The sequence below is a fragment of the Budorcas taxicolor genome, chromosome 9 (genome assembly GCF_023091745.1).
Source record: "Budorcas taxicolor isolate Tak-1 chromosome 9, Takin1.1, whole genome shotgun sequence".
NCBI classification, from domain to species: domain Eukaryota; kingdom Metazoa; phylum Chordata; class Mammalia; order Artiodactyla; family Bovidae; genus Budorcas; species Budorcas taxicolor.
Window position 1 is genome coordinate 81130899 of NC_068918.1, and position 22143 is coordinate 81153041.

Below are 22143 nucleotides of genomic sequence, written 5' to 3' on the forward strand. Positions count from 1 at the left end.
ACAGGGAGGCCTGGCGTGCTGCGATTCATGGGGTCGCAAGGAGTCGGACATGACTGAGGAACTGAACTGAACTGAAACTCAACTTTGAATATTGTTTTAAGCACAGAACTGGGGGGAGCTACTTGACTCCAATCTCTCAGCTGAATTTTCAAAACAAGTCATTTCATGGACATACTTCATTACTTATAAATGGTGCAAAAATGTAATAAGCAATAACCTTGTAAAATAATGTAAAGAATCCAACCAGAATTATTTTCCCTCAATTGTGTAAGCAATTTAAATAATATAAATAAGTGTACCTTTACTCCTGTAATGTGACACCAATGAGGAAACAGTGACTTGTCTAAGGATACATGGGTGAATTCTTTATTAATTCAAAACACTTTTAAAAAGTCAGTGTGTAATACATGTGTTTTACAGTAATGTCCATGGGTGTCCACAGTGTAGTCAAATGAAAACAGCTTTAGTTTGATTTACTTTGAAAAGTCAAAGATATATACTGTTTGAGATTTCTGAATTTTCTTACATTATTGTCATGCTCAACTTCTATTATATGTTGAAAATTCTAGCATTTTCAAGAAGTCTTGTACATAGGTAAAAATAATAAAATAGATTCAAGGAAGGAGGAATAAAAACCCAAAACAACTTAAGTTAGAGGAAAAATAACCTGGATTATCTATTCAATTTATAAGTACCTACAGTTATTTTGGCATTTCAAAATAACCAAGCATGGTATCTCAAGTTATTCATGCATTCAAAACTTCTTTATGGCCCATTAATAAATATTGATCAACTCCAAAATATGGATATAGATTATTAAGTACAATGAACAGAGTAGCAAAAAGTTACACATGTTCAATATGATAAATTTTACAAGAATCAAACACATTGAAATTATTTTTAATATTTAGCAAACATCTTAAAATCATCTACAAGAAACATTGTATTTATGACAAATAGGTTAAAGCAAGACAGAAAAAATCAAGTCTTTTACATTATTCCAGTATTCGGTGTTCATTGTTCAGTGAAAGGCAATATAGAAAAGTACTCACCAAAATGACCATCAATTGAGATTACCTTGTAAGACAGCAAGACTAAAATCTTCACTACCCAAGAGACATAGAGGATTAAGGTAATTATACACGTAATTCAAGAGAAGAAATTCACTTTCACCCCCATTAAGTGAATATTCAACTTAACACTATTTTGGAGTTTTACTTTCCTATATCAATTTCCAGTTCATTATATTTTCTTCATAGTGTTTGTTAGCAGTCATTTAGTGGAAACTAATAGCAGTGCGGAGGAATCTGCTCGGAGTATTATCTCAGTGTAAATGTCCAGTAAATTTACCTCTAAAATACCCTCTTAAAAAATATATCACTTTACAGTGGGAAAATCTAACAGACACTACCTCAGTCAGACGATGAAGTTCAACATCAACAATAAGTCATGTTGATGATGGTATGTACCTTTGATATGGTGTGATATGAGTGGCACTTCTGTGGTCTTTCCTCCAAAATCTGATAACACCTGTCTAATCTGGGAAAATGATCAGAAAAAATCTAGTTGAGGGACATCTTACAAAACACTAGGCCTGTAACTCCCCAGTACTGCCAAGGTTATCAAAAACAAGAGAAGTTTGAGAAAATATCATAGCTAAGAAGGTAACATGATGACTAAATATAATACCGTATCTTGAACAGAATCCTGGAACAGGAGAAAAAAAAAATATGAAAAGCAAAGAAGGACAGGGAAGCCTGGCATGCTGCAGTCCATGGTGTCTCAAAGAGTCGGACATGGCTGAGCAACTGAACAACAGCAAAGGAATCTGAATAAAGTGTGGACTTAATAATGCATTGATATTGGTTCACTGGAGAAGGAAATGGCAACCTACTCCAATAGTCTTGCCTGAAAAAAATCCCATGGACAGAGGAGTGGTGGGCTGCAGTCTTTGGGGTTGCAAACAGTTGGATGGGACTTTGCGACTGAACATGCATGTATTGGTTCATTTATTGTGACAAATGTTTCATGAGCGTGACATGTATGGATCCTATCTGTACTATCTTTTCAATTTTTCCGTAAATCTAAAACTATTCTAAAATAAAAAGTTTAATAAAAATTTTTATGAACACACAACTACCTTTTATTCTCTTACTTTCATGATAAACATTTTAAAAATCATACTACCTTAATAGTAAAAAGCATGCTTTCTATTCCATGGCAGTGTCAATGTTTTCTACTCGCTGTCTTTTTTAACTTGGGTTTTAGCTCTAACTCCTACATATTTACTTGGCAAATTAACTGAAAAATTCTTCCTATGCTTGGGAATGATTATTTCCTGTGGAATTTAAATTTTCAAATGATTTCTCTTAAACTTTGATTTAAACCTACAATATTGTACACACACACACATCTGCATACATACATCTAAATATATCTGTGTGTGTGTCATTGAAAGAAACATATTTCTTGTTTGTAGATTGAGTGTGATGTTGGTGAACTGAGAACAGTGATTTTGAATCACATTATTGAACAAAGCAATAACATATTCATATATTCTTCTGTCTTAAAATGAGCTTGATTGTATTTTTTGAATGAATAATTCAATCAGATTTTTAAAGTACAGTTTCAAAAAAATCTGGGCAAGTGCATTGAAGGCACTTAATGCATACATTCTTGAAATGGGAATTACTGAGCTAGAGAACTTTGATAAACTAATAATACGTAACAGTTCACTCTTTCCATGTTTAATTCATTCTCATGGCAACCCTGTAAATTGTTATATTCTTCATTTGAAGAGAAAAAAACAGGTTCAGAGAGGATAAATGATTTTCCCAGAGTCACATGAGATAGAAGTATAACTGGAAGTCAAATTTATAATCAAAGCCTGGCATTTGGAAAGAAAATATATTCCTCTGTGGACTGTTGTGTGTTACAAGGATACTACTAAGAGTGCTGCAAGGAAGATCTGAAACAAGTTTTTGATATCAGTTTCACTGGTAAATATTTGCAGTTGTAGCAAGTAAGGAATAACTAAACTTTTTACGGATTGTTTTCTCAGAAGAGCAAACATTTTATAGTGGTCAGAGATTTAAAAAAAAAACTGAAAAGGGCATACAAAGTGCTTGCAAGTTATACTTCGAAAACTAAGGTCATAAACTGTCAGTATAAATACAGGTAAAAAAACAATTCGAGGAATATCTTTCCCACTTTTCAAAATAATTTGTCATCTAATGCAAAGTTTTCAAAGCTTGTGTTTGATAGGGCTCTATCCATAGGCTTTTTAGGTGGCTTATTTTCTATTTTCTGACTGTATTTTAAATTTCTTCCTTGCATACTTCTCCTCAAAGCATCTGGTATATTGCCATTTTGTAAATGTAGTTTGTTACAACTTCAATATGACATATTTTTTCAATATAAGTTAAAAGTATATAGAAAAAAGGATACATTCAAAAATAAGAATCAGGTATTATTTTAAATCAGCTTAATGGGATGAAAGTGTATTTTTGCCCCTAATAAATAAATACTATTTACCTATTTCTATAGTCCTTTTGCAAAACTGAACTCTCAGGTAAATACATGATACACATTTCATTCCACACTAACAACCTAGGCAGCATGAAAGGATACTAATAAACACCCCATGCACCATGACCAAATATCAACTGGTCATCTTATGTACATATTTTAAGATTAAAAAAAGTGACCACATTACGGCTTTAACTTTTGCACTTCATAGTGTTGATATCAAAATTGTGTTTTGCTATTGTTCTTTTGCCAGTGCACCTACTGTGCTTAGAGCTGCCCTATAACACTGTTGGGATATCTGTATTACCTTTGGGTAACGTAGTAACAATTATTCAAAGTAAAGAAGCGTCATCCATTCATTTTTAATGTGATCTAAGTTCAAAATGCATCTCTGAACAAATCTCTCCAATTTATATAAATATAGATGTATATTTATATATGACCTATATCCTCTACTTTTCTTTCCATTATAGACACATCTGAACTTAGGCATTATTTAAAGAGCAATAACCTCTTTCTGTGTACATTAGCAGATTCTAACAGTATACAAAGATATCTTGGTAATGTAAAACATAAAGTGTACCTTCTAAAGTGCTAATTTTTCCTCAGGGAAGAACTTACTCTCTAGAAAAGATCAAACTCTACCAAAACAAATATTGTGCTCTTAGAATGGTAGCATAGACACCAGTTGAGGGCTATTTTTGTTTGTTTGTTTATTATAGCTCTGTAATTAAAACAGAAAGAATTACACCATACTTTAAAAATTGGTAGAGTTGCAGATACATAGACATACTGTTAGATACACTTAAAACATTTTGAAATTAAAAGAGATGCTCTCCCCTCCCCCTGAAAATAGGAATTTAGCACAGAAGTCCTCACATAGTGTGGTTATCAATATTTGAAGTGTAAATCTACCCTAAACTCATTCTCAACACATTTCTAATCAGGTTTCAAAAGGGTATATCAGCTTCAAAATCTGGATTCTACAAATGCCCCGGGTTAGAGATTAGGACTCTTTATAAGGGCCCTATCTTTTACATTTGGTAAAATATTAAAAGTATTGTCAAACAGACAATTCATCTAATAGGCCAAAGTATCTTATAAAGATAACTTATGACTAGCAGGTCACCATCATATATAGTAACAACAAGAATATAAAGTCTACACTTAAAAAATTTGATTCATGCGGTGTATCTTAGTATATTACATATTTTCTAGTCATGTATACCATACATTGTGCCTCAAACACAGGAACAAATATGATATTACAACATATATGTGTATACATCATTGTAGCATAACAAACTCAACTCTAATCAAGAAAACAATTAAATAATTTAGGAACAATAAACTTCACGATAGAGGTGATGATTCTTTTAGGTTTTTCTTCACTCGTTAGGAAAAAAATATGACTTTTTGTAAACATCTTTGTAGCTCTCTTTTCCCACTATGTTACTGAAAACTATTATTCAAACAGTAAATATTTAATTGACATGGATAAAGCATGTCTTAACACTAACACTTTCAGACAAAAACAGGCATTTGTTAAAAGAAATGTTTATTATAAATATTTTCTATTTTATATTTTAACTACATTTTCATAAAGAATGTATTTAAAAGTGCTGAATACGGTAGGATAGTCAGCAACGCCAGTGTAAACAGGATGCTTTGTTTTCTACTCTGCAAACGTGTTTTTTTAAATCCCATTTTGTCAAACACTGCAACAGTTAAAATATTTGCATAGGGAATAGATTATAGCCCTTTTAATCATATCTCCTGAATGCTATACAAATTAGAAAATCAAATTCACATAAAAAAATTCTTGAAATGTTTACCTTTATGGAAAAAGAAAATTACGATGCCAACCTTTCAAGTAAAGTAAATTTTAAAAAGAAAACCCCAAACCTGTTTTTCTTAAAAAAAAGTTTAATAAATTAAAAAAATGAGAGGTAGTTAAAAAATGACAAAGGAAACTTATAATTTTAATATCATCCTTAATATAAGGCCAGTATTCTTAAAGGATATAAATATTTTTAAAACTTTCATTTTAGGTTACTCAATATTATACTTATTAAGTTTAAGATTAAAAAAATAGCCTCCAGGGGATATTAATATTCAAATGTAACACTTTGATATAAATATGACACTGTTGTTTGTGTGTGCAGGATAGGATACTGTTTCCTTGAATGTCAAAAGTACATGCCAAGGTCAGGCAAGTATTTTTTGTCTTAAAAGATTTAGTGGTACTTATACAAAAATAATATGGCAGCGAAAACATTTGAGCACTGTTCTGCCTTTCAATTAGGGATGAGAATTAATAGTTTGGTTTTAACATATTTTAAATAAGTTATTTTTAAGATACTACATGAAAACAGTTAAGGTCTGAAGTAGAGAATTATCTTCTAAAGAACCCCTATAAAACTTTTCTTCATTAAAAACCTTAGCTTTTACTGGATTTCACTTTCAACGAAAATATGCCACAGTCCAGATGCTATTCATCCAAAGTTTTAAGATGCTACATATAGGCATTCCTTTATTAAATCTTTTCTTTATATTCCAAAACTAAGTTATCAAGCATTTTTTTTCTTGCTAAAGTACATACTTATGCAACCATTTTAGAACTGGAGAGCCAGTCTTTAATAAATTAATTACAGTATTGGACATCTGATATATACATAGATTCATTTTCTTGTATTACAACTAAAAACAATATCACTCTGATTTGTCATTGAGATAGAATATCTTCAAATTGTTTTGTGCTTTTTTCTTTTTTCCTCATATATATATGTATATATTATTTTTTACATAGCAAACTCTTCTGTAATGAAAATGCCACAGTTTTGGCAGTGAACAACCAGAGGAATTCCCCATGAGGATCTTCCAATGAACAGAGATAAATAGCTCTTTTTTCATGTACAGAAATATTGGCTTCAAAATTAGTGTACTGAACACAGCATATAGCATGTTGACTATCAGAGTTACAATTTTAAAATTGGCTTTTTCTGTCTTAGATTATATTTAAAAATGCAAACCACAGCCAACTTTTGGGCAATTATTTCTATAAGATCATATTGCACAGAAGTCCTTAAATACAGATATAAGTTATGCCATTTGGATTTAAGTGTTGCGACAACTATATGGCAAATGAAGCAGGTTTACTTGGCACATGCAGTCTCTGGGTACACTAGGAGACTGTTCATAGGACTACAAATACAGTTTGCTTGCAAGTAGAATGAATGCGTGTTCAATAAAATAAACTTAATTTGGCAATTCATTGTTTTATGTGGTATTTTCTCCAAAGTAACCATGGATAAACCTTGATAAAAATGGAGACAAAGACCATATGGTTGTATTTTCACAGTAGCCTGAGGAATGCTAAACCGTAGTTCTCCAGGAACTCAGTTTCAGGTGTTACGTAACTACTTTTATTTCTCATCGCAGCCCTCCAAAATGATTTTCTTTAATAAAAATTAAGATTCAGAAGTAGAGCTGGCAGTACTTTCAACAAATGACTTATAAATTTGAGAGTTCAAAAACCTGGGGAAAGAATCTCTGTGCATTAAGGTATATATCTGGAGCTGGGCATCTTCATACATGTGAGGATTAGGATCCAACAGATTTCTATTGATCACCTCTCTAACTCGAGAATCGAGACTGACCTAAAAAGAAATAAGAGCAGATACATTAAATAATATTTTTTCAAAAGATCTCAATCAAGTAACTATACACTCATGACATTTCAGAGAAACCTTAAAGAGTAAATCTAAAAATCATGAGGTTATGTTTTCAAAGCTTTCATAACCCTGCATACCTTTTTCCTTCAAAAACTGAATTAAACAAAAACCAACTTTTAAACCAAAATTTGAGTTCAGATATCTTGGCTTTCTTGGATGTACCTCTTCTATGCATTCATTCAGGAGTTTTTGACAATTTCTCTCATTGTTGCAGTGCTAGAGAGTCCCCTAGCTAGAATACAAAGCTGCGCGTGTGTGTGTGTGTGTGTGTGTGTTAGTCGCTCGGTTGTGTCCAACTCTTTGTGACCCCATGGACGGTAGTCCACCAGGCTCCTCTGTCCATAGAATTCTCCAGACAAGAATACTGGAGTGGGTTGCCATTCCCTTCTCCAGGAGACCTTCCTGACCTTCTTCTCCTGGGTTTCCTGAACTGCGGGCAGATTCTTTATGGTCTGAGCCACCTGGGAAGCCCCTAACCAGAATACAAAGTTACCTCCTCCTATTATGCTGGGCTGACTCTTCATTGAACAAGATAAAAATCTAGCAGAGAGTAGTTCTCTGTCAAAACAACATGTAAATTACATACTGATACCTGACAGTTTCACGTCCCAACAAGTCACATCAGGAGGACACCAGGAACGTGGAAGGGCTGAGCAAGCAGAACCAGAGCACGTACTCTTCAGGCCTTACAACTATAGACCTGTTCACATAGAACACGCTACAGTCCTTCCCTAGGAATACGTCCAAATGACTCTGTACTAAAGATTAGAAGAACAATTTTTTGAAATGCAGTCTTTGAAAGGAGAAATGTCAGTAGGAACTCAGAGCACCCATTAAAGTAGCCATACTGTGTTATCTGAAAAGTGTAAAGAAATTTTAAGAAATTAAATTCTGCAAGTGATTCCGTTTTTTGTTTTTGTTATTTCTCCCTGAATGCTAATCGTGTTGGAACTGGTAGGGTAAGTTGGAAAAGGAATGGGGAGGATTAAATAGCAATAAAGGCATGCTATGGGGAACAGAACTAAGCTCTTTCCTGAAACGAAAGGAAAAAGCCCTCCAAGAGGCAAAACACCTCTGAGTCTGATTGGTGTCTGACGTGCTCACTGTTGAACAAAGACTAAGGCTGGGTGATCCACAGTTACCCGTTCCATGATGTACTTCTATACAAACCCTTCATATTTATAGCTAAGGTTTTGTCACAAGCATCTTGCAAAAGCCGTTTTGGTTCTGGCTTCATTTTCCACCCATTCTTTGTATAAGCCTGGGATCTGAGACGGTCCCAGTGAGAGAAGCACTCATATCCTCTCTGGTGTTTCCCGGATTCCTAAACTTTATAGCCCATGTGGAGTTGAGTTCATAGAAACACCCCAGGATGACAGCTAGCAGGGGAAGATATATCAGGAAGTGGTGATCCAGACTAAATTTCTGTGGTTTTGCTAGACTAAGTTATACAAAGACAAAAGTAAACATTTCTTGGCTGAACTATGTGTTATTCTCTCTAGATTCTAAAGAAAGAAAAATGTTCTGGAAATGGGTCAAGTTTTATTCTCTGTGTTATTGCCACAAGGGTCATCATCAAGTATAAAGTAAAAAAGTACACAAATTTTCGCTAAACTTCTTATTAAAAAATATTTGTGTCTCTCGCTCAACAGGAAAATGTTGACATTGAAGTTTAAACTGATAGGTCTTGTTCTGAAATGTGGTATTATGATAAAGTGAATCTTAACAAACATATTCTACTATTTTTTGCAGATGGTACTTTTACTTTCAAACTTGTGTACTTTTTGTTTCATTGGAGAAAGGAACACTAGATTAGTGATAAAGAGATAAAGAGGTCTTTATTTCATAAATAATAGCATACTGAATATATGCTATTTAACACATATGTTCCCTAACATATATATTTAACATATGATAAACTGATAACAGTTTATCCGTTGCTGGAATGATATTCATTATCTTCAGACAGAAAGCAAAATAATTTGAATTATTAAATGTGTTGAGTCTTCATTGTATACTTTAAATTTTATTTTCAAACTAAAAACAGTAGTGAAATATCGTAGAGAAAGTAGTACCATTCAACATTTAGTAATCTGTAACAAAAACACATTTGCTATTTCCATTTAAAAAATAAAATATTTACCTTAATATCTGGTGGTTTGTTTGAAAAGGTTGTCTGTCAGTCAAAAGACGTGTAGAGAGGTCAAATAACAAGGATAAACCTCATGAGTATGACAATCTATAGTTTCACCTTGTGGCATCTTTGTGCTTCGACTGTGGAATATCTATAATACAAATTAGTGTGGGCGGATCCCAGCATGGGCCTGAGCCTAGGCCCCCTAGGATTCACCCCTGAGTAGTGCCATCTCATCTGGGGTCCAGCGCCTAAGGTACCAGGGAACTTCCTGTACAGACTTGGAAAAGAAAGCTGAGTAGCACTAAGACAACAGCTATTCTCAGGTAATGTAAATTCTTTTCTTAGTCTTCCCAGACTCCCGTTTAGGGGGTGAAGGAACCATGTGTGCACTGTCGAGCCCCACACTGTGCGACCCTTTGGACTGTAGGATTTTTCAGGCAAGAATACTGGAGTGGGTTGCCATTTCCTGCTCCAGGGAATCTTCCCGACTCAGGGTGGCTCAGACGGTAAAGTGTCTGCCTGCAATGCAGGCGACCGGGGTTCGATCCCTGGCTCGGGAAGACCCCCTGGAGAAGGAAATGGCAACCCACTCCAGTACTCTTGCCTGGAAAATTCCATGGACAGTGGAGCCTTGTAGGCTACAGTCCACGGGGTCGCAAAGAGTCGGACACAACTGAGCGACTTCACCTCACCTCAGGGATCAAACCCATGTTTCCTGCATCTCCTGAATTGCAGGCAGATTCTTTACCACTGAGCCACAGGGAAAGGGAGCAAAGCAGTGTTGCAGTAACAGAGTTAAAAGACAACCTACTTCTGTGCGGCCGGGCACAAGACAGCCCTGACAGATTTGGCAGCCCTGACCTAGCAGTCTCAGCAGTCCTGGAAAAGCTGGGAGTGTCCCGAGGTGGCGAGTGAAACTAACGAATGCGGGACCGCCCATGCCCCAGGGAGGAGACAGGGAGGAAGAAAAGCTCGGGGCTCACAGACATAAAAATATCCACCAGCAACTCCACAAGGAGAAGGCGATGGCACCCCACTCCAGTACTCTTGCCTGGAAAATCCCATGGACAGAGGAGCCTGGTGGGCTGCAGTCCATGGGGTTGCTAAGAGTCGGGCACGACTGAGTGACTTCTCTTTCACTTTTCACTTTCATGCATTGGAGAAGGAAATGGCAACCCACTCCAGTGTTCTTGCCTGGAGAATCCCAGGGACGGGGGAGCCTGGTGAGCTGCCATCTATGGGGTCGCACAGAGTCAGACATGACTGAAGCGACTTAGCAGCAGCAGCAGCAGCAGGAGCAGCAACTCCACAAACTAGCTGGGAGGAAAATGAAATGAAAGCTAAAGGTTCAACAAGAGTGTGGGGGTAAAATGGGGAGAATGAAAACAGAAATCTTGTTTGTGTGACTGGGGTAAACCTGGGTCAAACTGAATTATATAATATGCATGGAGCTAATTCACATGAAGTAGGCGGATATGGCCAAAAGGCAGCACACGAAGTTTTGAGCCTGACCTCCCCTTCTGGCCATAGAGCTGCAATGAAAATTTTGATTCTTTGGACATTGTTTTGGTGGAATTATACTGAAAATGATGAATTACCACTGAAAGTCTTTTATCCTCATAAAGACCCTCCTAAGTTAATTCCTTGAACATTTTTTTTAATATACCATGATTTAATTTTCCCACATTTTTTCATTTTATTTTTAGTTTTACTGAAGCCGCTTTATTTACTATTTTTTTCTAAGTAAAATACTGATTAATTTTTTTTCCTTTGTAAGTTCATGTTAAATTTTTAACAACTCTTGTTTCTGCTACTGGAGATGTTCTTTATAATTTTAACTAACTTTGGTTTTCTCATGTAAAATTTTGTATATTTGAGGGCTATCTGATTCTCCTATCTGTTTTAATACACTTTTTACCACACGCACTTTTAGCCATATGACTTTGTGTTGGTTATTTCTATGGAAAATAATTATACATTACAAATAAGACTGATTGTTGGAATGCATTATTTGAAGCAAAGATCATTGTTACAATAAAGTGGAGTAACCATACTCCCGGTGGCATATAAACGGTGGGAAAGTTTATCTTGCTTTTGAGGGACAGTTCAGACATGTGATGAAGGTTGCTAGTTCTCACTGTGTCTCAAATTGTAAGTTTGGGTTCATAGAAGTCCAGAGTTGTGTCATGAATAGAATACTAGACAATGGAATAACTAACAAGAATATTGTAGTTGGAAGAGCTGCACTTGGAAACAGAAGATCTTGGGCTTGTATTCCCTCTCTACCAGATATAATTCTACTGCCCTTGCTTTACTTCGTCGAGTATCAGTTGGTTTTGCTATAAAATGGTGCCATCTGTCCTAGAGGCTAAAGGATTATTGTGATTTATATTGTAATAGTATCCATAGAGCATTTTATCAACAACAAACTTTAAGCCCAATGTAAACTATGCCAAAGCCTTTGACTGTGTGGATCACAATAAACTGTGGAAAATTCTGAAAGAGATGGGAATACCAGACCACCTGACCTGCCTCTTGAGAAACCTGTATGCAGGTCAGGAAGCAACAGTTAGAACTGGACATGGAACAACAGACTGGTTCCAAATAGGAAAAGGAGTACGTCAAGGCTGTATATTGTCACTCTGCTTTTTTAACTTATATGCAGAGTACATCATGAGAAACTCTGGGCTGGAAGAAGCACAAGCTGGAATCAAGATTGCCAGGAGAAATATTAATAACCTCAGATATGCAGATGACAACACCCTTATGGCAGAAAGTGAAGAGGAACTAAAAAGCCTCTTGATGAAAATGAAAGAGGAGAGTGAAAAAGTTGACTTATAACTCAACATTCAGAAAACAAAGATCATGGCATCTGGTCCCATCACTTCATGGGAAATAGATGGGGAAACAGTAGAAACAGTGTCAGACTTTATTTTTGGCTCCAAAATCACTGCAGATGGTGACTGCAGCCATGATATTAAAAGACGCTTACTCCTTGGAAGAAAAGTTATGACCAACCTAGAGAGCATATTCAAAAGTAGAGACATTACTTTGCCAACAAAGGTCTGTCTAGTCAAGGCTATGGTTTTTCCAGTGGTCATGTATGGATCTGAGAGTTGGACTGTGAAGAAAGCTGAGTGCCGAAGAATTGATGCGTTTGAACTGTGGTGTTGGAGAAGACTCTTGAGAGTCCCTTGGACTGAAAGGAGATCCAACCAGTCCATTCTGAAGGAGATCAGCCCTGGGATTTCTTTGGAAGGAATGATGCTAAAGCTGAAACTCCAGTACTTTGGCCACCTCATGCGAAGAGTTGACTCATTGGAAAAGACTCTGATGCTGGGAGGGATTGGGGGCAGGAGGAGAAGGGGATGACAGAGGATGAGATGGCTGGATGGCACCACCAACTCGATGGATGTGATTCTGAGTGAACTCCGGGAGATGGTGATGGACAGGGAGGCCTGGCGTGCTGTGATTCATGGGGTTGCAAAGAGTCGGACACAACTGAGCGACTGAACTGAACTGAACTGAACTGAAGGTAGTAATAGTACTACTACTCGTCATTGATCATGTGTATAACAACACCTTTTTGGTCAGACCCAATGCGTGTAGATTTCATATCAGCTTGAATTTTCCCTTCTCAGAGTGACCTTACTGGGCTAACTTTATTCTAATGACATCACTTTGACCTCCACGCCATCATAATGTTTATCACGATTTTTAATTACTTGTCTTTGACATGATTTGTCTGTCTTCCTACGATGAAAGCTCCTTAAGGTTCACCATCATACCCCTAACATCTAGGCCAGTACCTGGCTCACAGGAAGTACTCAATGCACATTTTTGAGTGATAATATGTACGCACAAAGAAAACTAGAAAGATACAATCAAATGAGTCCTGTTAGGAAAAACTGATTTAAATCATCAAAACTGTTAAATTCACATAATTTTGCATGAAGAGGCATCTGTCTGTGTGCACACATGGGACCACATGTCTATCACATATACAATATTTTTAGATAATTCTGGTTTTTAAATAGGCTTTTTGCTTTCTCCTCCTAGATAGCAACTATGACTAGAAGGAGTTTAGGGTGAAATGAGAAGAAAACAGTAACTACTACTATAAAAACTGTCATTCAGCAGAATCTGAAAGTCATAGATTTAGTGGGTTTTAGAGCTTTTCCCCGGAGAAGGTAATGGCACCCCACTCCAGTACTCCTGCCTGGAAAATCCCATGGAGAGAGGAGCCTGGTAGGCTGCAGTCCACGGGGTCGCTAAGAGTCGGACACGACTGAGTGACTTCACTTTCACTTTTCACTTTCATGCATTGGAGAAGGAAATGGCAACCCACTCCAGTGTTCTTGCCTGGAGAATCCCAGGGACAATGGGCCCTTGTCTATGGGGTCGCACAGAGTCGGACACGACTGAAGCGACTTAGCAGCAGCAGCAGCAGAGCTTTTCCCAGGCCATTATTCTATAAAATGAGGAAGCTGAGGCCTCAGAACACTGAAGTGAGTTGCTTAGTGTTGGATGGTTGAGTGGCAGGCCTAGATTACAGCCATGGTTAAGGACAACACCATCACCAGATATCTGAACACACATGCTGCTGCTGCTGCTAAGCCGCTTCAGTCGTGGCCTGCCGGGAGCCAGCATGAGGAGTCCCGCCCGTGGCAAAGGTCATGAGGTTAAGGGGCACGACAGGCAGCCGACTCTGTGCGACTGCATAGACGGCAGCCCACCAGGTTCCCCCGTCCCTGGGGTTCTCCAGGCAAGAACACTGGAGTGGGTTGCCATTTCCTTCTCCAATGCATGAAAGCGAAGAGGGAAAGGGAAGTCGCTCAGTCATGCCCGACTCTTTGGGACCCCATGGACTGCAGCCTACCAGGCTCCTCTGTCCATGGCATGTTCCAGGCAAGAGTACTGGAGTGGGGTGCCATTGCCTTCTCCCCCAAACACACATAGTTTTCTGTAATTCTGATAAGTCTTACAGTTGTTGCAGGATTTATAATTATCTCTTTGTTCAATAGCTCAATGTTGCTTAAGCTGGTTACAACTTTTAATCAGACTGTTAAGTTATTTTGCTGAGCTTATCTTTTTAGTACTTAATATGAGCTGCCACTGGCAACTGCAATGCATTGCAAGGCTACTATTCATCTTAAATCCCTCTCTATGACTTCCATTTGAGCTACCTTTGAGGACCTCAAATAAAAAGAAAACTTACTTTTGAAAGAAATGACATTTTTTGTTTTTAGATTTTTTAAAATTTAAAATGTGGTCATTTCCCCTCTTGAAATGGATGCTACACCAAAAATGAGAGATATAGTGAGTCCCGATTGTCAACATCTATCTTATAAGATAATGTTTAAGTTGTCAAAAATGCATGTAACATAATCTTAAAACAACGAAATGTAATTTTCAGCACACTGGCTTCATGAAGGAAATACGCTATGTTGATAGCATTTTAAGAATGGGGACCTCCTCTACATTTAATAAGCTTTCCTGAAGACTCTTGAGAGTCCCTTGGACTGCAAGGAGATCCAACCAGTTCATCCTAAAGGAGATCAATCTGAGTGTTCATTGGAAGGACTGGTGTTGAAGCTGAAACCAATACTTTGGCCACCTGATGCAAAGAACTGACTTATTGGAAAAGACCAGGATGCTGGGAAAGATTGAAGGTGGGAGGAGAAGGGGACGACAGAGGATGAGATGTTTGGATGGCATCACCAACTCAATGGAGATGAGTTTGGTTAAACTCCAGGAGTTGGTGATGGACAGGGAGGCCTGGTGTGCTGCAGTCCATGGGGTTGCAAAGAGTCAGACATGACTGAGCGACTGAACTGAACTGATGGCTCAGTTGGTAAAGAAATGTCGGCAATGCAGGAGACCCAGGTTCTATCCCTGGGGTGAAAAGATCCCCTGGAGAAGGAGATGGTAACCCACTCCAATAATCCTGCCTGAAAAATTCCATCAACAGAAAAGCCTGGCAGGTTACTGTCTATGGGGTTGCAAAGAGTTGGATATGACTGAGCAGCTAACAGTTTTCTACATTTGACAAAGGAGAACACGATGACCCAATCAAATTATGGTAAAATGAAAGTCTGGTGAAGAAAACTGAGGTTCTGGTTAAGAATAAAGTCCTGACAACTTGCAGCTATTTAGTTACTACCATTTTACAAATGATTCAAATGTTCACGTTCTTTAAAAAATATTCTAAGTAGAAGCCGTTTGAGTTTCAGAGGTAGAGCCTAATTATCTAGCTCCAAAGTAGGAAATAGATTCCCGACTCCATTTAGTTTGCAGTGGCTGCTGTGTAGACCGTGTTAAGAGAGATTCTAAGGTTGAATCTGGGTGCAAAAGGGAGGATCATGGTGTGTATGCATTAGTCTCACAGTCATGTCCAACTCTTTGTGACCCCATGGACTATAGTCCACCAGGCTCCTCTGTCCATGGGATTTCCCAGGCAAGAATACTGGAGTGGGCTGCCATTTCCGTCTCCAGGGGATCTTCCTGACCCAGAGATCGAACCTGAGTCTCCTGGATTGCCGGCAGATTCATCACCACCTGAGCCACCAGGGATGCCCAAGATGATGAGTAACTGACCATGTCATTTGCTGGGACACAAGGGCCTTAACAGCTGTCATTTTGGATTTGGTTCACTATCCTCTGTGCCCCTTTATACTTTCAGTTTTGTAAACAAATCAGCTGAATACAGAGGCCCAGATAAAAGTGAATTAATTTATCCCAGGCCACACAATTAAGTTGGAGCTGAGTCAGGACTAGAATCCTATCCATCTGAGTGTTAATTTAGTGTTCTTACTACTATATAGTCAGGGATCTCTGAAGTTGAAATTAATACACTAGTAAAATTCAAGTAGAACTGATGAGATGCTGAGGTTCTAAAGAGACCAGAAACCTGGAGAATGTATTTTTAGGATGCAGAATTTTAATGGTGTTAGAAATACAAAGTGGCATCAGTAATACATGTATGGAGGCTATAGAAAAAAACCATCCCCACCTGGTTTCTATGACTACCTTTTTTTACATTAATGCAGGAAATAAAAAAGTAAGACAATCTTTTGTGTATCCAATCCAAGGTTTCTCATTTTGCAGAGACAATACTACTAGGGTAACTCTGGAATACCAACGGCACTTATAGAATGGCTGATACATTAAAAAAAAATTACTTAGGAATACTTGATGGGAAGTGAAATGGCTTATATAATATTCCAAATACAGTCAATAGACACAGTGAAAGTGAAAGTCGTGCAGTCATGTCCGACTCTTTGTGACCCCATGGACTATACAGTCCATGGAATTCTCCAGGCCAGAATACTGGAGTGGGTAGCCTTTCCCTTCTCCAGGGGATCTTCCCAACCCAGGGACTGAACCAGGGTCTCTTGCACTACAGGCAGATTCTTTACCAAATGAGCTATGAGGGAAGCCCAGAGTAGACACAACTCATCTTACAGATTTCAAGGTAAGGAGTGTAAGACAGGTTGGGGCACATGAAGTGTGGTAGCAGGTCGATGCACACGGCCTGTTTCCAGGGAACATAATAAATGTCTGTGTGCAGGAGAGGGGAGTGAAGGATAGAGTCTGGGGGCAGAAAGTACCAGGTCAGAACATTTACATAGACGAGTGAAATCACAGTAGATTAAGAGACAGAAAAGACAAGAAGAGGGTGACATGCAGAAGAGAAGGCATTCCAGGAAACTCTAAATTCGCATTCTTAAAAGCCCTGGTGGAACTCACTTACTCAGTACTTCAGAGGCTGGGCAACTGTGAGCCGCTCCCCCTTCAAGTGCTTGTAACTCTGGGAGCTGGACCCTTTCTCAGGAGCAAATTGATTTTTAAAAAGTTAATGGAAAGGTATTAAACTGGTTGTTTGAAATGTTCCCTATTTATTAGGAACATTCTAGCGATGGGAAGAACAGCTTGCACTTACCAGTAACAGGAAAGCTAGAACAAGTAAAATGATGACCATTACACATCTCTCCCCCAAGAAGAGTAACGGGGTGATGGATGCAGGCTCAGTCACTCAGTCGTGTCCGACTCTTTTCAACCCCAAGGACTGTAGCCTGCCAGGCTCCTCTGCCCATGGGATTTCCCAGGCAAGAATACTGGAGTGGGTTGCCATTTCCTCCTCTAGGGGATCTTCTTGACCCAGGGACCAACCCTGTGTCTCCTATGCCTCCTGAATTGCAGGAGGATTCTTTACTGCTGAGCCACCAGGGAAGCCCAGTGGGTCACAAATGGTCATTTTTCAGTTCTATAAAAATTCTAATATAAGCATTTATCAACATGCTTTTTTGAAGCATCAACATTCCCACCCCTCCCCAGACCAGAGGTTTTCAAACAGTAGGTATGTGGGAAACTAATTAAAGTTACAGATTTCTGGGCTCTATTTTCCAAAATTCAGGTTCAGAAGTTCTGACTCGGCCTCGAGAACTTGCTTTTCAAACAAATGCTCTAGGAGATTCTCAGATAGGTGATCTGAGGATCACACTTTGAGAAACATTGCCCCAATGTAAGTTCTTCTTTTCCATTTTAGTTGAACTCTAGGCCAATTGTATTTATCAGGCTTCCCAAGGTTAGTTCTGAAAAGCAAGTCACTATCACAGGAGTCAGCCAGAGATAAACGATCAAAGCACAGTGGGAAAACCTAACCTTGAAACACTCGCTCAGGTAGATTCTTAGAATGGAATCTAGATTATCTACCCAGATAAATCTTCTAGCCTCTCCACACCCAATGCATTACTCAATTCGGACAGAGGTCCTTTTAGGTTCATCCTTGGTCTTAAGCAGCCCACATCAATCCTTTACAGATTTTTACCTCTTTTGGTGAGAGTATAGAAATGTAATCATCGTATATCATCCTGGCCTTTTCTTCAATTACTTTTTTGTTCTGCTCTTTCTTTAAGTCTTCACAGGCAAGCCAGAAAAGTAGGTTCTCCTCACTGTATTCCGTTCGCAGGAACTCCCTGAAGAGGTTTCTTCCTGCCGGGGCCTTCATCATCTTGTCAAAATTTTGAGACCAGGACAAGACTTCATCTGAAGTGGGGTTTTGGCTGCAGAGACAGAAGGGGGCCATTATCAAAAGCAACTTTGGTGCAGGGATGAGAAGTAGATAGAAATGCTGCCATCTAGTGGTCATATAGACTCAGTCCAGCCTGACTTGGCAAACATCTGCCAGGACTGGGCTAGTTATTTCTGAGTCTTGACAAAAATTATTGCAGGTATAAGCTCTGTGTTTGGGAGCTAAGCATTCAAATAGCAAGGATCGATACACACTGCGCACATGGTCAACATCAGTTCAGTTCAGTCGCTCAGTCGTGTCCGACTTTGCGACCCCAGGGCCTGCAGCACACCAAGATTCCCTGACTATCACCAACTCCCGGAGCTTGCTCAAACTCATGTCCATCGAGTCGGTGATGCCATCCAACCATCTCGTCCTCTGCTGTCCCCTTCTCCTCCTGCCTTCAATCCTTCCCAGCATCAGGGTCTTTTCTAATGAGTCAGTTCTTCCCCTCAGGTGGCCGAAGTATTGGAGCTTCAGCTTCAGCATCAGTCGTTCCAATGAATATTCAGGACTGATTTCCTTTAGAATGGTCATCAAAGATTCCTAATGAAGCTGGGACATTTTTGAACTGTAACAATCTACTGCTAATCTATTAAATTACTTTGAAAGGCAAACTGAACTTTTTTGGTTGCATCTGATGTAGATCTTAGTTTCCAAGCCATAAGATATAGTTTCTCATCTCTGGTCACTGTATTTTCACTTTTCACTGAATCAAAAATAAGAACACATTGTGTGCCCTTTCACATATTTACCTAAACTTTAAGAATTATTCTGGTAAATATTATGAGTGAATTGTTACCACTGAATGGAGTTACCACAGCTTTTGAGCTGTGGTGTTGGAGAAGACTCTTGACAGTCCCTTGGACAACAAGGAGATCAAACCAGCCAATGCTAAAGGAAATCAATCCTGAATATTCATTGGAAGGACTGATGCTGAAGCTGAAGCTCCAATACTTTGGCCACCTCATGTGAAGAGCTGACTCACTGGAAAAGACCCTGATGCTGGGAAAGATTGAAGGCAGGAGAAGAAGGGGATGGCAGAGGATGAGATGGTTGGATGGCATTACTAACTCAATGGACATGAGTTTGAGCAAGCTCCAAAAGATGGTGATGGACAGGGAGGCCTGGCATGCTGCAGCCCATGGGGTCTGCAAAGAGTCACACATGACTGAGTGACTGAATAACAGCAATGACAATTAAAATGCATAGACCATTTACAATGACATCAGGGACTTTTTAGATATCTGTATTCAAGTTTTTTTAGCAACTATTTCCCTGCAAAACCTCCTTTGCCTATACATCAAAGAAGTAAAGGAGAGAAGCAAAGATAATTTTATGGCTAATTGATCCTGATTTTGCTTTCCTATGCCTTGGTATATTTAATAATTTTCCAACCTAAAATACATTTGGTTAGAAAAGTAGTCATATTTATTTTTTCCTTACCTTTTGGACCAAATATTTTAAGTTGATTTACTATTATTCCAAGATGTCTGAACTTTCTCATTTGTTTTAAAAAATTTAAAAGACAGAAAAATCACTATGAAGCCTCAATATTAAAACCTTCTCCTGAGCAGCAGAAAAAGAAAGCACCTGTCATTATACAAACAATCTACTTGTGCTTCAATTCTGTTCTGTAGATGCTGTGTTTTGACTTCTCATTTTGGAGAAAATACTTGGTTAGAGTCTGTTCCAATGGAACAGCTGGGACCAAGGACCAGCTAGGTGCCTTTTCTGACTTAGGTAATTTCATATATCATTTTTGTTTTAGACTCTATACCTATAAAGAGAATGACTTAAAAAATTCTTAGAAAAGAGAACTAAAGAATTAAAGCAATTTTGGGGGGGGGCATGGTTAATTCATGTATCAATCATTATTTTTGGAAAGATAAGGATAAACTCAAGCAATGTTTTAGCCAATAGTTGAACAGAGCTAACAGAAAGAGTGATAAAAAGGGGCTGCAATCACAAAATAAGATCTGCCAGATGGAGCGGGCATGCCATTTCCCAAAACCGTTTTGAGAAGTACCAGGAAGCAAGAGACGATGTTTAAGCCCTGGAAAGAGGTAAACAGCACAGACACGCAAGACACAATTACCGCACAAATCACTCACCATTCCTCTAGGACCTGGATACTCTCCATCTTTGTGGTATGCGTGGGTCTTCCTGCATTTTCCCCTCTTTCTTCATTCCTAACAGTGAGGCTGTAATGTAGTATAACACTTTATTTTGTCAAGGGAAAACCAATTATTTAAAGAAAAGAAAAGAAAAAGTTCTAGGACAACACTTCATGGAAGAATTTTATTGTCAACTATGTGAGCGTATTCAGAGTACGAAAGGAGCAGCACCATTTTAAAATGACAGGCAAGCCCACGTCAACGAAGGGAAAGAGAATTATCATTTAATAAAGCAAGCCATAATCTCAAGAATGGGTGCTGTTACACCTTCTGACTTCATCCTTGCAAAATTTGAATTACTTAAAATCTTTGCGACACCCTATGTGATTAGATGCCTCAAAATTTGATAGATGTCATTATGTTACTCTTTGGAGCAACGCTATTTTGATTTGTGGTTAGTTCTATTCTTAATTTGATTTCAGCTGATTCTCCCCCCTTGATAGCTCTGCAGACCAGGCTTTCTGTGACTCTTCCCATCATTCCTCTACCCACTCAAGTCTGAGCGACAGCATTTGTATTTGACATTTTCTTTGCCCTTTTATCTCTTCAAGCAAACCTAACAATAATCCTAGAGGGAAAGCCAGCCACTCTGAGGGTCTGAATAGGAGAGCATTGAGTGGGAGGCCTTTCTGTGTCTCTGGGACATAAATTTGGGAATTCTATAGGATTATAGGAACTAGGTTATTGATATTTCTCCCAGCAATCTTGATTCCAGCTTGTGCTTCATCCAGCCTGGCATTTTGCGTGATGTACTCTGCACATAAGTTAAATAAGCAAGGTGACAATATACAGCCTTGACATACTCCTTTCCCAATTTGGAACCTGTCCGTTTTTCCATGTCTGGTCCTAACTGTTGCTTATTGACCCGCATACTGGTTTCTCAGGAGGCAGGTCAGGTATCCCATCTCTTTAAGAATTTTCCAGAGTTTGTTGTGATCCAAACAGTTAACTGAGGGACTGAACTGAACTGATAGGAACTAGGATAATCCCAGGGGCTTTAGTAACCCAGAACAAGAATAAGAATTCTCTGATTCAGGTAAACTAGCCAAGTAGCGTCGTGATTCTAGTTGTAGACAATGTGATGGGGAGGTTATGGGCAAACAGGAAGAAGCAGGGTGGACAGAATAACTCAGTGGCTTTGGAAAAGTCAAGCTATTGAATCAGCCAATTGATCCCCTCTGTCTAGAAGCCAAGAAGCTTCACAAGAGCCTATCAGAGAGCAAAGGAAGTTGGGACGAAATCTCGTTCAGTTGTTCAGTCATTATTTATTCAATAAGGGGAAATAGAAACCATTATTTTCTAGTGCCTATTATGTGCCAGCCACTGTCGTTTTACCTTTAATTTTACTATCCCCATTTTATAGATGAGCAACGAGAGGCACAGGGCTGTCTGTTAGTCACTCCATTGTCTCCGACTCTTTGTGACCCCATGGATTGTAGCCCGCCAGGCTCCTCTGTCCATGGAATTCTCCAGGCAAGAATACTGGAGTGGGTT

The 22143-nt window shown here is 38.6% G+C and overlaps 1 protein-coding gene across 1 annotated transcript in view; it reads right to left on the minus strand.

The window, feature by feature from the left end:
• Positions 1-6998: 6998 nt before the first annotated feature.
• The window catches only part of RGS17 (regulator of G protein signaling 17), a 33246-nt gene continuing 18101 nt past the window's right edge, over positions 6999-22143 (minus strand). The window contains exons 2-4 of the mRNA XM_052645936.1: positions 20587-20676; positions 18230-18464; positions 6999-7187 (exon numbers count right to left, since the gene is read on the minus strand). Of these exons, the coding sequence (XP_052501896.1) occupies positions 6999-7187; positions 18230-18464; positions 20587-20676 (514 nt within the window). The remainder of the gene's footprint in view (positions 7188-18229; positions 18465-20586; positions 20677-22143) is intronic.